The sequence below is a fragment of the Mytilus trossulus genome, chromosome 13 (assembly GCF_036588685.1).
Source record: "Mytilus trossulus isolate FHL-02 chromosome 13, PNRI_Mtr1.1.1.hap1, whole genome shotgun sequence".
Classification (NCBI taxonomy): Eukaryota; Metazoa; Mollusca; class Bivalvia; order Mytilida; family Mytilidae; genus Mytilus; species Mytilus trossulus.
This window is the reverse complement of record NC_086385.1, coordinates 35,883,451-35,901,620: the sequence shown is the minus strand read 5'-3', so window position 1 is coordinate 35,901,620 and position 18,170 is coordinate 35,883,451. Positions and strand designations below refer to the sequence as shown.

The window sequence follows — 18,170 nt, the reverse complement described above, 5'->3', positions numbered from 1 at the left end:
GAACAATATAAACAACATAAATAACAAATACAAAAATAAATACTTGATTTTCAAATTCTGCCAACATAACTGTTACAGGTAACAACTTCATGTTAATTTTTACATTAGACAACTTGCTTTCCTTCTAGATTACAAATTTTTAAGCTAGTTGAGGCTCTTTTCTTTTATCTGAATATTTTAATTTTTAGCCAAACAAAAACAAATGTGTACATGGTGTATGTTGAAATTTATTAGCACTATTCATTATACATGTATGCATGGTAATTCAGGAAAATAATTTCTCTTGGTGGTGAATTTTTACAGTAAATGCTAGTGATTGTTGGTGATCACTCTAAATTATTTTTTAAAAATTCCATGGATAATATACATGTATGAGTAATTCAAAGCTTTTTCATCTCCTCCAATTCCAGCCCCTTGCGATTGTTTCACAGTGAATTGAGCAACAACAGGAAGACAGATTTTTTACTGAATTACATTGAACTGTGTGTGAATTCGCCGTTTCAGAATCTAATGCATCCTGGGTAATATTTTCAAAAGCTTACACCAAAGCGTTTTGATTGGTTTAAAACATAATAAACAATGCAAATTCAACCAATGACGTAACGTTATTTTCACTTTGGGGTACGAACAATGAAATTACCCATGATGCTTTAGATTCCGAAGAGGCCAATTGTCTATCATCATTTATGGCTGACATCAGACACTTGCATTTCTGTTCTGATGATATCAAATACTATTGATGTTAAATCCAAACCAAATGATATTTTTGTCTAAGATGAACACATATCACTTAAATATATTGTCTAATGTCACTTGAGTTTTCTATTTTACATTGATAAATTAATCCTCTCAGGTTTTATTTCACAAGATTTTTAAATTTCCTTATGGATGTTCACAAATTCCAAATTTTTCAGCTTGTTTTGGCGTCAACACTTCAGAAGCATGTTCTGCTTGCCATTCTGAAAGTCTGTTGCCGAATTCTTCTCGATGTTTCTTCATTTTAGCTTCTGACTTTCCTATTTCAACATTCATTCTAGGAAAGAAAAAGAAAAGATATTTGTGAATCATTGTAAATTCATACACAGATGTAATGTTTTCATTAATGAGAAAATGTTATATATGATAACTATACATGATAACCATTGCAATACATGTACTGTAAACCAAAATTAATACTAATCAGAGATACCGGTACACTTTTCACTTTATGCCAAATCTAACAGACTATACAGTAACATAAGTTTTACTAAATTTTAAACTTTAGTTTTAATTTTATATTTATACAGATCATAAAAGACATATTTTTGTGTTGTTTTTCAAATCACAACTACAAAATGTATCAGTTAATAAATAAATCACTCACAGAAAGGGTACCTTTAACTTACATGTGTAAGGGTCTTTAATCGGGCCAAAAAATGTCATGTCCATCATCTCAAGATGAAAGTGTTTCGAGGAGTTAAATAAATACTAAATGTCAGATAGTGAAATAGAACAATTTTTATCTAACTTTCCAACGTTTAAGATGAAATGTTGAATTTACACCAAAAAGTTGCAAAAATAGAGATTTTTATGAAACTTTTCAATATCACCTGGATTTCAACCAATTTATCCCTAGAAAACAATGCATGCGTTTGGATAAACTAAATATTTTAGTCAGATATATGTTATTTAATAAAATAAACTTAATGTTGATGTATTTTGTAAGTGTTGCTCAATTCTTATAAAGATTACACCATTGGTTTTCTTGTTTGAATAGTTTTACACTAGTTAGTCAATTTTGGGGCCCTTTATAGCTTGCTGTTCGGTGTAAGCCAAGGCTCAATGTTTAAGGCCATACTTTGACCTATATTGTTTACTTTTTACACATTGTGACTTGGATAAAAAGTTGTTATGTCTCATCGGCACTCATACCACTGTCCACAGCTTCTTATTTCTAATAAAAAGCTCTACCAGATCTGGATGTCAAATATTCCATAATTTTATTTAAGGTAATACATTATAAAGTAACATAGATACCTTCTACTCTCATTGAGGGCTTTGGAGAAAAAGTTATTAGCTCTTTCATCATCTATCTCATCAGTTGCGTCCATTTTACCAGCATCCTAAAAATAAAGAAAAGTGTTTACATGAATATTTCTAATCTATCCAGGGGCAACAACTCCAATTTATCTGTTCTTTTAATGTTCTTCATGAAAAGTATTATGAGATTGCTACAAGTTACAATGCACTTTTCTAAATAATTTAATTTCCAAGGGGCATAACTCCTAACATAAACAATTTTGATTGGAGTCAATTATCTTGGGGTAAATTTTATAAAAATCTGACAAGAAATGTAGGCATGAGAGTGCTTTCAATTCGATTTTCTATATACATGATAAAGGGGGGATAGGAGGGGCTTAAAAACACAAAATCCTGAGGTCTCGAATTTAAATCCTGACATCCCGAAACTCGTAACAAAAAATCCCCAATCCCGAAATCCCGAGCTTAAATACACCCAATCCCAGAGTCCCGTCCTATTCCCCCTCATGATATACATGTATAATTAAATATTATGGATTTCAAAGAGATATAATTCCTGTAAAAATAGCTGATTAATGAACAGCTTCCTACATGTCCAAGATATTGCTGTTAAATTTTCATGTATAATACATGTTTATCATACATTTTTTACATGTACACATAAAATGAATAAGTTTTCTTCTTCGAAGAAAAAGAAGAAGAACTGAGATGTACACAGACAGTAATGTAACTTCAACAAAATTTTAGCTTTTAACTTTCTGAAACACAAAATGCATTTAAATTTTATATATATAGTGGATGCCAGGCCTTAAAACTTTTATAAATTGACAGGTAATTAACATGATTAATTCAAAGCCACTTCTACTTCTACTTCTTCCAGTTAGTGACCACTGTCATCATGTTGACTATTCTGTCACTTTTGGGTGTGCGCAATAATAATTTTGATTAAAATATATATCAAACAAAAACAAAAAGGTTCTATACACACTGATACAAATATTTAACAGTGGGGATTAAAAACTAGAGGCTCTAAAGAGCCTGTGTTGCTCACCTTGGTCTATGTGCATATTAAACAAAGGACACAAATGGATTCATGACAAAATTGTATTTTGGTGATGGTGATGTGTTTGAAGTTCTTACTTTACTGAACGGTTTTGCTTCTTACAATTATATCTATCATGAACTTTGCCCATTAGTAACAGAGAACTATATTTGGTAAAAATTTACATAAATTTACCAAATTAATGAAAATTGTTAAAAATTGACTATAATGGGCAATAACTCCTTAAGGGGTAAAATTGACCATGTAGGTCATGTTGACTTATTTGTAGATCTTACTTTGCTGAACATTATTGCTGTTTACAGTTTATCGCTATCTATAATAGTATTCAAGATAACCAAAAACGGCAAAATTTCTTTAAAAATTACCAATTGGAGGGCAGCAACCCAACAACCAGTTGTCCAATTCATCTGAAAAATTCAGGGCAGATAGATATTGACTTGATTAACAATTTAACTTCTTGTCAGATTTGCTCTAGATGCTTTGGTTTCATAGTTATAAGCAAAAAACTGCATTTTACCCCTATGTTCTATTTTTAGCCGTGGCGGCCTTCTTGGTTGAAGGGCCAGGTCATCGGACACATTTTTCAAACTAGATACCCCAAAGATGATTGTGGCCTAGTAGTTTCAGTGGAGATTTTGTAAAATATTACTTAGATTTATGAAAAATGGTTAAAGATTGACTATAAAGGGCAATAACTCCTAAACGGGTCAACTGACCATTTTGGTCATGTTGACTTATTTGTAGATCTTACTTTGCTGAACATTATTTCTCTTTACAATTTATCTCTATCTATAATAATATTCAAGATAATAACCAAAAACAGCAAATTTTCCTCAAAATTACCAATTCAGGGGCAGCAACCCAACAACCGATTGACCGATTCATCTGAAAATTTCAGGGCAGATAGTTCTTGACCTGATAAACATTTTTATCCCATGTCAGATTTCCTCAAAATGCTTTGGTTTTTGAGTTATAAGCCAAAAACTGCATTTTACCCCTATGTTCTATTTTTAGCGGTGGCGGCCATCTTGGTTGGTTGACCAGGTCACGCCACACATTTTTTAAACTAGATACCCCAAAGATGATTGTGGCCAAGTTTGGATTAATTTGGCCAAGTAGTTTCAGAGGAGAAGATTTTTGTAAAAGATTACTTTAATTTACGAAAAATGGTTAAAAATTGACTATAAAGGGCAATAACTCCTAAACGGGTCAACTGACCATTTTGGTCATGTTGACTTATTTGTAGATCTTACTTTGCTGAACATTATTGCTGTTTACAGTTTATCTCTATCTATAATAATATTCAAGATAATAACCAAAAACAGCAAAATTTCCTCAAAATTACCAATTCAGGGGCAGCAACCCAACAACCGATTGACCGATTCATCTGAAAATTTTAGGGCAGATAGATCTTGACCTGATAAACATTTTTATCCCATGTCAGATTTCCTCAAAATGCTTTGGTTTTTGAGTTATAAGCCAAAAACTGCATTTTACCCCTTTGTTCTATTTTTAGCCGTGGCGGCCATCTTGGTTGGTTGACCAGGTCACGCCACACATTTTTTAAACTAGATACCCCAAAGATGATTGTGGCCAAGTTTGGATTAATTTGGCCAAGTAGTTTCAGAGGAGAAGATTTTTGTAAAAGATTACTTTAATTTACGAAAAATGGTTAAAAATTGACTATAAAGGGCAATAACTCCTAAACGGGTCAACTGACCATTTTGGTCATGTTGACTTATTTGTAGATCTTACTTTGCTGAACATTATTGCTGTTTACAGTTTATCTCTATCTATAATAATATTCAAGATAATAACCAAAAACAGCAAAATTTCCTCAAAATTACCAATTCAGGGGCAGCAACCCAACAACCGATTGACCGATTCATCTGAAAATTTTAGGGCAGATAGATCTTGACCTGATAAACATTTTTATCCCTGTCAGATTTCCTCAAAATGCTTTGGTTTTTGAGTTATAAGCCAAAAACTGCATTTTACCCCTTTGTTCTATTTTTAGCCGTGCCGGCCATCTTGGTTGGTTGACCAGGTCACGCCACACATTTTTTAAACTAGATACCCCAAAGATGATTGTGGCCAAGTTTGGATTAATTTGGCCAAGTAGTTTCAGAGGAGAAGATTTTTGAAAAAGATTACTTTAATTAACGAAAAATGGTTAAAAATTGACTATAAAGCGCAATAACTCCTAAACGGGTCAACTGACCATTTTGGTCATGTTGACTTATTTGTAGATCTTACTTTGCTGAACATTATTGCTGTTTACAGTTTATATCTAACTATAATAATATTCAAGATAATAACCAAAAACAGCAAAATTTCTTCAAAATTACAAATTCAGGGGCAGCAACCCAACAACCGATTGACCGATTCATCTGAAAATTTCAGGGCAATTAGATCTTGACCTGATAAACATTTTTACCCCTGTCAGATTTGCTCTAAATGCTTTGGTTTTTGAGTTATAAGCCAAAAACTGCATTTTACCCCTATGTTCTATTTTTAGCCGTGGCGGCCATCTTGGGTCACGCCACACATTTTTTAAACTAGATACCCCAATGATGATTGTGGCCAAGTTTGGTTTGATTTGGCCCAGTAGTTTCAGAGGAGAAGATTTTTGTAAAAGTTAACGACGACGGACGACGACGGATGACGGACGCCAAGTGATGAGAAAAGCTCATTTGGCCCTTCGGGCCAGGTGAGCTAACAAGGGCTTTTGATTTATTTGTTTGTCAGGAGCCCCTTGAACGATTCAAGGCTGCTGACAAATCTGTATCGTTACGTTGAAGGTACCAATACGTACTGGCTTTTACTCGACTCAAATGTGACTGAGGAGGGTAAGGCATTCCAATCCCTGATGGTCCTCAGGTAGAATGACTCTTTCCTTGTTGTCGTGTTACATTGTGGGATCTGAATTTGTGTCCATATTTCTTGAGATCTTGTCCGGTGGAATGAGTTTGTGGCTTGCTGCAAAGTTGACCTCCTGATTATTGTTCTTATACAGTATTGATAGTCGTGCGCTTCTCCTTCTATCTTCAAGTGGGGGTAGCCTATAGCTACTCGACTGTTGGTCTAACGAGGGAGATGTAGGCCTTTTCTTTGATATCACTGTTAGAGATATTGAGGTTTCTTTTGAGAAATCCCATGGTTTTATTTGCCTTGGCACAGATGTTTCCGATATGTTTACTGGAGCATTGTCTAGGTTAAATAGTTATGGAACTGATAAATTTTTCTACTGATAGCAGTGCAATTGAACTTTAAATAAAATCATGTTATTTTGGGGCCGAATCGACTAGGGACGAATTCGTTTGGGTCAAAACGATACCTAACTGAACGCCAGAAACAATGTGAAAATGCTTATTTGTTTAAATATTATACTGAAACTTTTTGATCGGGAACAATGATTACAACAACAAAATATTTGTATTGCTATAAATCACCTTTTGTTTTTGATAATGTTCTGTTACAAAGTCTTCTAGACTTTTACCATCTTCGGACGAATTTTTGTTATTCTTGTCCGCCATTTGTAAACAATAAATGTAAAGCTAATAAGCTAATTTGTTTTCGTATACACATATTTTTATAATGTTACCATATCTGATACTTCTTTCGACAAATAAAAAAAATTATATAAAATGTTTTATTTCAACAGAAGCTAAAAACAAATTCTTTATTTACAGTTACTAAGGAACAAATGCATACAAACAATTTGGAAGACCTCTAGACTTATCTATTCAACAAGCAAGGTGCCCGTGGACTTGACAACAAGCAACATCTCTGAAGACATTATTTAGATTAAAAATCCAAGATGCCAGGAAGACACGGCGACGGCGATTCCCAAAATGCAGGCGAAGCAGGAACGTTTGAAACACTCAGAGATGAAGGAGAATACTTTGTTCATGTTAAACAATTTCAAAAAGCCATTGAAAGTTTTACAAAGGTACACACCGTTGTCAACAATGTTCTTCATAATCATGTCATCAATATTTTATGTAAAAAGTGTATTTAAAGTCAATTGAGAGTTTAAACTGCTGGAGTTTAACTGTAAACATGTATTAAAATAATCAGCCAGTTTAACAACCGTCCTAATTAATTTTTAGCAAACTTGTGGATTAGGATTATGTTCTTAAAATTTCTATATTAAAAACAGATTAAACTAAGCTGATATTTATATTATTCACAGTATATATTGACAGCTATTTCTGCATTCCATATTATTCATTCGCACATGTACAAAATCTATTGAATTTGGTTAGATTATACATAAAATTGAGAATGGAAATGGGGAATGTGTCAAAGAGACCACAACCCGACCAAATAAAATGTATGATTTAATCATTTGTTAATTAACTTTAATCATAATAATCTGTTAATTGTGATAACTAAAAAGAAGCATTAACAATGAATGATAATGAGCATTAATGATTTGAAAGCATTGGCTTCATTACTTTAAAATCATGTTATGACTATTTAATTGAATCAAGGATTTGTATAGTCATGATAGTAAAATGTTACTCTACAAATCTTTGTTTAATAATTATCAAACATTGTGTCAAATGGATAATTTATTAGTTCTTTTCAATTGTTCACTGAGCTATGAATTATCTGAATGCTAATTTTGTTTATCTGAGGCAGTCTGATATAGTTCTAACAGCAGCTTCTAAACCAATGTGTTTTGTTTAAAAAAATTTAACCCTTGAAATTTAATTTTTCTACAACATGCATATGTCATGTATATACAATGTACATTTATCTCTTTAAATTTCTATGTACAATATGTATTCTATTTTTAATATGCAGTCTTTTTGATTTTATTCATGAAAATGACATTCACTTTCAAGTAATTTAATTTTGGATGTACATGATGTAACATGTCTTCTGATTGGCTTACGTCATTTTGTTAATCATATTATAGACACAATTTGGTAGTGTGGCCATGACAAGGTCAACGTTTTTTTGTGATTTACACTGGTTTAAAATGAAATTTAGAATCAAGTTATAAGGAATAACTGTAATATGTTGTCAGTCTATTTGAGATAACATAAATAATGTGGTGCACACTGTTAATTAACTCGCTACGCGTGTCATCCAGTGTGCATCACATTTTTTATGTTATTTTTACATAGACAAAAAAAATAATATAGTCATACCTTAAAGGGATAGAAATAAGACATCAAAATGTAAACTGGCAGTTAAGCTTCAATTTAAAGTCATTTGGCCCTTAAATATCATGAATAATGTGATTTGTTGGGAGAAGACCTGTTGTTTGAACGATGATATGATTTCCTTGTCAGACAGTTTTTTATCAGAGTTTTGTTTGAGACCACATTTAAAAAAAACACCAAAAGTGTTAACATAATATTGCTAAAAAACTTTAAATGTATACATATAGATGTATAATTTAGAGGAAGTTTTTGCTACTGTGTATAGGATTTATGTGACACCATGATATACTCAAAACCTGCATCATATTATGTTCCATTTTTAGCTAGACACAAATAATGTAGGTGTTATTGAAATTAAAATCTTCACATTTAAATCATTTTAGGCCCTGGAGATGAGCACAGGAGACAAAAACTGTCTAGTAACCAGATCAAAATGTTGGCTTCAACTTGGAAATGCTGAAAATGCATTAACTGATGCAGAAGAAGCTTTAAGAGAGGATAAAGATTTTATCAGGGTAGGTTACTATTGAATTAGTGTTAGCTCTTGTAAAATTTAATTGTTTGTCTATACATCAACATGGCAGGTCATCTAATAGGCCAAAAAAAAACTGCACAGAAAAATCAAGGTGTGACTTTTAAGTCATACAATCCTTCAAATGTATAAAAAAAAAGTAATGTTTAACAGGTATATACTAGAATGACTTAAGTTTTACTATACAACACACATTTGTACATGTATGTACATACACTTCATTTTTTATAATAGAAGATTCTTTATTTTATTTTTATCTTCAAAGATGTACATGTACTTGAATTATTGTCTTCAAAAACTCTAATCCATACACAATTTTTGTTTTGATTTCATTGTTTCTTAATAAATTCACAATAAAAGTGATACAATTTAACATACGTGAATCACTGTTTATTCTAGTTTCCATTGTGAGTTATTTTCTATTTTAGGGACTGTATCAAAAGGCAGAAGCATTGTATCAGCTTGGAGACTTTGAAACAGCTTTAGTATTTTTCCATAGAGGTCACAAATTGAGGCCAGAATTACAAGAACTAAGAATGGGAATACAGAAATCGGAAGAAGCAATTAACAACAGCATTGGTGGTAAGTAAAATATGTATAAAGAAAAAGATGTTGTATGAGTACCAATGGGACAACTGTCTACTTAGTCACATTGACAATGTATTTAAAGTTTACAATAAAAGGTCTAACCGTCAAAGTACAACCTTTAACATAGAGCCTAGACTCTCCCAGAACAGTAAGTTTTGGAGGGCCCTTACAGTGATTACGACTAGTGTAAAAAAATTCAAACAGGAAACCAACGTCTAATTTAAAAAAAAGAGAGAGAAATGAGAAACACCAAATGCATAAACCTTCAAATTAAGACAAAATGCAGCATGTTAATAAAGTTATACATGTATAATATATAAATCAATTTAAATTTTGTGTAATATAATTATTTGTTTGACATACATTGTACATACATTTTTAATAAATAGAGATTTTGAGTAGATTTGTCAATGAGACAGCAAATCAATTACACTAAAACGTGGGGGTAAGCATAAAAACTTCAACAACAGGCAGTTCTGTTTACACCATGTCAAGCTCTAAGTTGCCAGGAGTCATCCATTTGAAGGAGTTAAATTGTCATTTAAGCACATATATTCCGACTTAAAGATACTTTTAGTCAATTAGAGTAAAACAAGTTTGCCATAATTAAAAGATATATAAGATATTCTCAAAAACCCCAATGAAGATTTAGAATATAAATTGGAAGGTCCAGAAAGCTCTAAGTTGCCAGGAGTCATCCATTCCAAGGAGATCAAATGTTATTTAAGCACATATATTCCCACTCAAAGATGCTTTATAGTCAATAAGAGTAAAATAAGTTTGCCATAATAAAAAGATACATAAGATATTCTTAAAAACCCCAATGTAGATTTAGAAAATAAATTGGAAGGTCCAGAAATAGATGTATATGGATTATCACAATCATCAATCTCTGTTCAATATAATTACTGTGTCTTATTTTATTTTTTAGTGCCAGAGTCAGTTAAGTTACAGGCTTCAGGAGATTTGTCATATTTCTTCAAACATGAAGAGGTAGGTTCTCTTATCTTTTGTTCATCATATATTTTACATTATAATTATCTCCCATGATTGTGATTCTCATTGGTTTGAATTATCTCCCTTGATTGTGATTCCCATTGGATCAGATTATCTCCCCTTACACAATTTATTTTTAATCTCCATTTTCAAATCACAATATTTCTTTTTATATAAAGATACATGTATACAAATTTACAATTCAATTGTAGAATATAATAATCTATTATTGATACAATTTATTCTATTAGATTTTGAAAGCACGAGCTTAGAAAAAACATAAAAATCTGCAATTGAAAGTTTGTTTAAAAAATGAAGGTACATGGCCATTTTTTTGCTCCTGAAATAAAATGAAAAGAAAAATGTTTTTTTTTCTCTTGATAAGAATGACTAGATTGTCCTAATGCAAAGATTACATTTGTGATGTCTCTATCACCATCATTAAGATGTCTAAATGACATGATTGGCCAAATCAAATTTTACATAGTATAAACCAGAGTTTCTCGTATACAAATGAATAAAATGATAATTTGATTTTATAGGCAGTATTTCTTCAGGTATATGATAATTCATGGTCTGTAACACATCAGTATTCAAACTTAGTTTTAATTGAAATCACTCATCTGTAAAGATTTGCAATTTCTGTATTATCTTAAAATTCTTATTTCTCAGAATCAGTTTTATCTCAAGCCTAAGGTATCAAACACCGCCATGATTTCTATATGACATATATGGATGCAATTTTTTGTTTTATTATGTATATCACTTGTCTAGGATTGAATTATTCCCTTTACTCATACCTGGTTTCTTATAGGAAATAGAGTGTTCTTTACATCTCAAAACTAACAGGAATTTTTACTCTGTGGTATTTCTAGATGGATTTTTGCTATAAAAGTCTAGAAAGAAGTCTTTTAATTTTTTTTCATTTAGATTGATTAGCCAGTAAGTTACATTGTACCTTCAAAGCTTAAAAGTAAAAACAACAAACACATAACATATACTAAAGAAAATTGATGATAAAGACTTTTAAGCTGGAAATATTAAGTCAACTTCTAACAAAAGACCTTTAAGCTTGAAATATTAAGTCAATTTCTACGAAAAGACCTTTAAGCTTGAAATATTAAGTCAATTTCTACCAAAACCTTTAAGCTGGAAATATTAAGTCAATTTCTAACAGAAGACCTTTAAGCTGGAAATATTAAGTAAATTTCTAACAAAAGACCTTTAAGCTGGAAATATTAAGTCAATTTCTAACAAAAGACCTTTAAGCTGGAAATATTAAGTCAATTTCTAACAAAATACCTTTAAGCTGGAAATATTAAGTCAATTTCTACCAAATATATATGTCATATCATTTTGTTATTTGCCTGAAATATTGTGATTGTAACCAAATTGTTTTATCATTGGTCTTTTTATTAAGACTCATTTGACTGATTTGAATAAACAATTAAGTTTAATACTGATGTGGTTCTGGTTGTAAGGTTATGCTAGACTTGAATCTAATGCTAGATTTATGTGATCAATACTTAATAAGGGTGTTTTTGTTGTTATATTAACCAAATGTAAACATTCAGTAAATTTATTATAAAAGTTTTTGTTATCTCCCTTGATCAAATGTACAGCATTTTGGGGTTGTCCCCCCTTAAAACCTTGTTATCTCTGTTTATTATGCAGCTTATTATATTATCTCCCTTGAATTTACAGAATCTCTTTGGATTATTTAGCTAAATTCCTTGTTTTCCCAAGATTACACAGTTTAATTTATTGTTATCTCCCTTTATTCAGATGCTTAATTCCATATTATTTCCCTTGATTATACAGCTAAATTTATATATTTTCCCCCTTTATAATAAAGTTTTTATATAACCCTGTTAAAAAAAAAATGTTTAGACAATTTCACTTTCATTTTTGTTAAGTTTGATAATTTCAGAGCAGAGCTTTTTTTTTATAATATTTATTTAAAATTTGACTTTTAACAATAATTTTACGGCAGATGGAGAAGTCATTTATTATTATAAAGAATATGCAACTATCATTCCAAGTCTGAATTCATAAGAGATATTATATACTACCCATGTCTTTTGTAAATAAGTGGTAAATTTTATTTTTACATTTGTTTTCTTTGTGCTATGTTATGAAGATTTTTGCTACTTGCTAGTGGTACATTCAGTTTATTAGTTATAATATCAAGCTACTTTTATTATACTTTTTTTATGACCATTTCATTACAGTAAAATACAGCAAGAAACTGAAAATGCTTAAAGGTTAATTGGAAGTTGTTTTTTCAAGTTATTTTTAAGTTATAATATTAGTTATTTCCCTTAAATTTTGCACATTTCCAGATTATCTCCCTTTAATCCATGGTTGATCATTATTAATTTATTGAATGATTTAACAGGTTGTTATTTTTTAGCATTTGTTTTAACTTTGTTTGAATATGTTGTTGTTTTGAATTGTCTAACATAATTTCATACTAATAAGGGTCTACTTGATGAAATAGTTTAATTTATAATTCATATACACATTTTAATAAAGTTTGTTAAAATCCAAACACAGTATTACACTCAAACATACATTAAACAGGTTGAAATTTTACTGGATATCCATACCCCACAGTGCTTCAATTTACCTGTAGGGAACTACCATGTAATTTTTCACTATTGGGGGGCTACGATGAAACTTGAAAAAAGTAGGCTGCAGGACAGGAGTTTTGAGGGGGGGAAAGGCAGGATGAGACACTTTGCCAAAAAAAAGGGCAGGATGACAATTTATGTAAAAAAAAGGCAGGATTACAATTTATGTTAAAGAAAAAAAAGGCAGGAAAAAGTAATAAAAACAAAGGCAGGACCGAATACAGTGAAAAATAAAAAGGCAGGACAAAGATTTCAACTAAAAAAGGCAGGGCAACATTTTTCATCCTAGCCCCTCAATAAAAATCAAATGGTAATTTCTACTGGTTTACCATATGCATTATGTACATACATTGCTTGATTGACAGATATGTGTAATGTACGTGTAGCTTGTTGTTTGAATGTTAGATATGTTATTTAATCATCATTTTCCATGTTTAAATTGCCACCAGGAAGAGAAGAAGAAGGTAACATGACGTAACATTTGTCTGCACTATGTGTAATTCATGTTCTAACATTTCAATCTTGTGTAGAACCTTATACATTTTTCTCTCTTTCAAAAAACAATTATGGTGTAAGGTTTACTAAGACCCAAGAAAAATTCCCAAGTCATCCTGATATTTTTGGTGCAAACAATTTAAGTTCTTCAAAAGTAGACAATTTGTTAAGTTGAAAATCCATTCCAATTTGTTTTAATATTTTTTTGGTGCAAACAACACAAGTTCTTAAAAACTAGACAATTTCTTAAACTAAAAATCTATACCAATTTAATTCAATATCCAGGACTCAAATCATTAACCTACTCTCTCTTATTCTACACCTTATTAGAATTAAAAACAAACGTTTAAGCTTTTGACCTCAACCTTGGACTTTTGAGTCAATGCTGTATCTAAATTATTGGATTTGAACTTATTAAATATTTGAGAGTTAGAACATGGATTCAGAAAAACTAAGTACTGATTCAAACAAGGGGTCTTATTTAACAATTCTTTTCATAATCATCTTCTCATAAACTGGTACATTAAACATACATATATTTCTGTGGGTCTGTGGCTGTTTTTTTTTTTTTTTAGATTTGGTTTAAGTCTGCACTTGTGTTAAAAAATGTTTTAGTCATATTTTTGTTTTTTTAGAAGTTTCAAATGTGTTTTAATTTTCTTTCAGTTACTGCATTGCTTAAACTTTGTTTTAGATTATATTTCATAACTGTATCGCAATAAATGTGGCCTATATGTGTAGATTAAATGTTCTCTTAAGACTTTTCACTTAGACAGCCACGATTTTCAGTAGATTTAGTTATAAGATAAGAAGATGCCATCATTTTACAAATAAAAAAAAATATATAGGTGGTACCCAACACTTTAACTAAAATGAATTTGTCTCGTTTAATTTTCTTAAAATTTTGTCAAAGTATTTACTTTGACCCTTTAACAAAACTATAAAAATTTCAAAAATGTTGAACCAATCGTTATGTCAGAAGAAATACACTGGTTATATAGCAGTTTGACAAACACTTATTTTGATCTCTGAGAAGCTTAATATTCCCTTAACAACACGACATAATTAAAACATTTAGCTGATTTTACACAGTTATCTCCCTGTAGTGTTAGGTACCACCTTAAACAACACAACCTTTTTACTAACAGTTGGTATCTTTCACTGGTGTTTTAAGTTATTATGTTACAATTAAAATTAGCTTTTCTGCATTGACCTGGTTCTTTTTTGCATTTTTTTTATTTTCATCAAGAAATATTCCTCGATGCTGTATATAAGATTTATTTAGATTTGTTTTGATTGGTTGGTTGGTAAACACCCAATAGCATAAAAGGAAAAAAAAACCTTTGATTGGAATAAGATCAGTTACAGACCCCTTCAACAGTATTATAAAGGTTCTTTATGTGCAATGATTAATGTCCAGTGGCAAATATATCATGAATGTTTAGGACAAGAATATACAATAGGAAGGTCCGTTAATAGTGGGCTAACTTGAATGAAGTGGAGGTCATTCAGACTGCCATTAGAATAAGAGAAAGTGGAGGTCATTCAGACTGCCATTAGAATAAGAGAAAGTGGAGGTCATTCAGACTGCCATTAGAATAAGAGAAAGTGGAGGTCATTCAGACTGCCATTAGAATAAGAGAAAGTGGAGGTCATTCAGACTGCCATTAGAATAAGAGAAAGTGGAGGTCATTCAGACTGCCATTAGAATAAGAGAAAGTGGAGGTCATTCAGACTGCCATTAGAATAAGAGAAAGTGGAGGTCATTCAGACTGCCATTAGAATAAGAGAAAGTGGAGGTCATTCAGACTGCCATTAGAATAAGAGAAAGTGGAGGTCATTCAGACTGCCATTAGAATAAGAGAAAGTGGAGGTCATTCAGACTGCCATTAGAATAAGAGAAAGTGGAGGTCATTCAGACTGCCATTAGAATAAGAGAAAGTGGAGGTCATTCAGACTGCCATTAGAATAAGAGAAAGTGGAGGTCATTCAGACTGCCATTAGAATAAGAGAAAGTGGAGGTCATTCAGACTGCCATTAGAATAAGAGAAAGTGGAGGTCATTCAGACTGCCATTAGAATAAGAGAAAGTGGAGGTCATTCAGACTGCCATTAGAATAAGAGAAAGTGGAGGTCATTCAGACTGCCATTAGAATAAGAGAAAGTGGAGGTCATTCAGACTGCCATTAGAATAAGAGGGTGAATAGGATACAGACAGAAATTTAGAGACCAGAAAGTTAACCTTGCAACAGGTAACCTCTGAACCCCTCAAAGAATTATTTCAAAAGTTCTATAAACATGATAAACATGCAAAGAATGAATGGGAAAGGGCTTACATAGGCTATTGCAGAAAAGCTATTCATTATTCATCATCACCAACATCATCATCATAATTGATCTAAATATTAGTATTTTAGAATTTCAGAAACTTTAATCCCTTAGTATAGATCCTGAATTAAACCCTCTCTAATAGTGCATACTGCTTTATGTGTTAATAATTAAACAGAAATGAAAACACAACCTTCCATCAGTAGAGTAGACTGGTTCCCATTCTAGCAGTTCACTGTAGAACCCTTAAAAGTAACAGATAATCCATCATGTTTAAAAAAAATCATACTGATTAACCGTTCGAAGAAGAATAGATTTCTTGAATTGTCACTGCAATGAAAAATGTTATACATGATCAATATTAAAATGAGGATATATGAATGATAGCTTATAATTAGACTAATTTCCTATGTACAGTCCAAAGGACATCAATTGCAGAATAAAAGGTCATTGTACAGCCTTCAACAATGAGCAAAACCCACACAGTATTGTCAGCTATAAAAGGCGGTCTGAAAAAGTGCCTAATTGATTGAATTCAGTTTTCAATTTCATTAATGGTTGACAACATTTTTTAAAGTCACAACTTTGTTTGTCGATCAACCTACCAGTATTGGAATTGAGGAAAAGGGAATTAAATGAGAACTGTAATTAATGTTTTTTTCTCTCAGTTTTTTTATATATGTTACACACATTTTTACTTCAGCAAAAGGAGTTAGCACAACAAGCATTTAGTGCTAAAAGCAAGACATCTTACAGTGATGTGAGAAATTTTAAATTTGTTTCATGCACCAAAGTGTGGACACACAAAAAAATGGTGTCTATGTAACACACATGTACACAGCATGGTCTTAAATCATGCAAAATAAAAACTATGAGCACTTGTCGCATTTGTTTGAAACACAGATAAACTCACAATTATAAGGCTTGTGTATTGTTGATTTGAAGTTTTGAACATCGCTAAATAAATAAGATTATTGCATCAGCATGTGAAATATATATGAATTATACAATATTGCACACATCAATTTTCACAAAAAGCATGTTTAGGTAATTTTTTTCACACAAAAATTGGCATTGAATGGAACTTATAGTCATGTTTGCAGTTAAGGCTGACATACATACCTATATCATTTACACCATTTTATATATGCACTATAAACACCAGGTAAGGGGTAAGAATTTGAAATTATATTCTGAAGGATTTTAAAATTTGTATCTTTTAAAAATATGACCTTTCTAATAGAATGCATGGTTATTTAGTATGGCTGTGTCCTTTATTTTAATAGATTATAAAGGCCTTACAAATCTTATGCTTTATTTTGAATATCAATAATAATTTTTTAGTTTTATTCAATTTTTCATTGCTGATTCCCTGCCATTTTAGTATACCCACCATGCCTTGCATTTGAGAAGGAATTTGATATACTCCATTATTACTCTTTACCAATTATATATGTAGGACTCAAATCTATGGTGGGTTCCAAATCTATGGCAGATTCCTAATCTATGGTAAATGTGACGTCATGCCATCCCAAATCTATGGCAAGTTTTGTAATTTCCTAATCTATGACGGATTTATGTTGTTTCCAAATATATGGCAAGTTTTGTGCAAAAGGAAAACAATGTAGTACATTGTTTACCAATGACTTGTCATAAGCAAGTGGAAAAAATACGACAACAGGAGCATGTCTATAAATATTTGTGAAATAAACATTCCATAATGGTCAACCAAAATAACATCATAAATGATAAAAGCATATGCCTTAATACAGACTTCAAGATTAAAATGATGTGCTCTGTAAAAAATAAACATCCTTTAATCTGTGCATGGTACCAGCTGTTTAACGAATTCATTAAACAAACTAATAAAACAAAGACAGAATAATAACAAACCAGGAGGCCGCTAATTATAAAAAATAAAAGTAAAAAAGTAACGGCCAAGAAAATTAAACAGTTTGAATTTTCAAATAATATTTATTTCAGCGATATCGTTAATACATCTTTTTTTTATTTGCTGACGATTTAAATCAAATTTGTATCTTGTAATTTTATATATCATAGTAACTTTGCCAGCCGTATACAGTAAACTACTACAAACTAGATATAGGAAGATGTGGTATGAGTGCCAATGAGACAACTGTCCATCAAAGTTACAATTTATAAGTAAACCAGTATAGGTCAAGGTACGGCCTTCAACACGGAGCCTTTGCTCACACTGAACAGCAAACTCTAAAGGGCTCTAAAATCCTTTTTTCTAAAATGTGCGTTACTTAAAATAGCAGTGCCATAATTCATCGCCAGACTTGGCCAGTCCAGCGCATTTGGTCCATCTTCGGGATT

General features: G+C 31.3%; 2 protein-coding genes across 11 annotated transcripts in view; one reads left to right on the top strand and one right to left on the bottom strand.

Moving 5' to 3' along the window:
* Positions 1 to 31: 31 nt before the first annotated feature.
* On the bottom strand, positions 32 to 6,692 carry LOC134695144 (uncharacterized). The gene is made up of 3 exons (XM_063556342.1): positions 6,535 to 6,692; positions 2,017 to 2,102; positions 32 to 1,033 (listed from the first exon to the last, which is right to left on the bottom strand). The coding sequence occupies exons 1-3, from the start codon at positions 6,616 to 6,618 to the stop codon at positions 883 to 885; spliced, it is 321 nt and encodes a 106-aa protein (XP_063412412.1). The 5' UTR covers positions 6,619 to 6,692; the 3' UTR covers positions 32 to 882.
* Positions 6,693 to 6,794: 102 nt separating this feature from the next.
* LOC134695143 (outer dynein arm-docking complex subunit 4-like) overlaps positions 6,795 to 18,170 on the top strand; it is a 30,247-nt gene continuing 18,871 nt past the window's right edge. For 6 of the 10 annotated variants that reach the window (XM_063556331.1, XM_063556338.1, XM_063556341.1 and 3 more), the window contains exons 1-6: positions 6,795 to 7,034; positions 8,643 to 8,774; positions 9,220 to 9,373; positions 10,311 to 10,372; positions 13,458 to 13,472; positions 16,534 to 16,590. In XM_063556331.1, the coding sequence (XP_063412401.1) occupies positions 6,903 to 7,034; positions 8,643 to 8,774; positions 9,220 to 9,373; positions 10,311 to 10,372; positions 13,458 to 13,472; positions 16,534 to 16,590 (552 nt within the window). In that variant the 5' untranslated portion in view covers positions 6,795 to 6,902. Of the gene's footprint in view, positions 7,035 to 8,642; positions 8,775 to 9,219; positions 9,374 to 10,310; positions 10,373 to 10,917; positions 10,933 to 13,457; positions 13,473 to 16,533; positions 16,591 to 18,170 lie in introns of all 10 variants that reach the window. The other 4 variants (XM_063556332.1, XM_063556334.1, XM_063556335.1 and 1 more) reach the window with 4 other exon arrangements.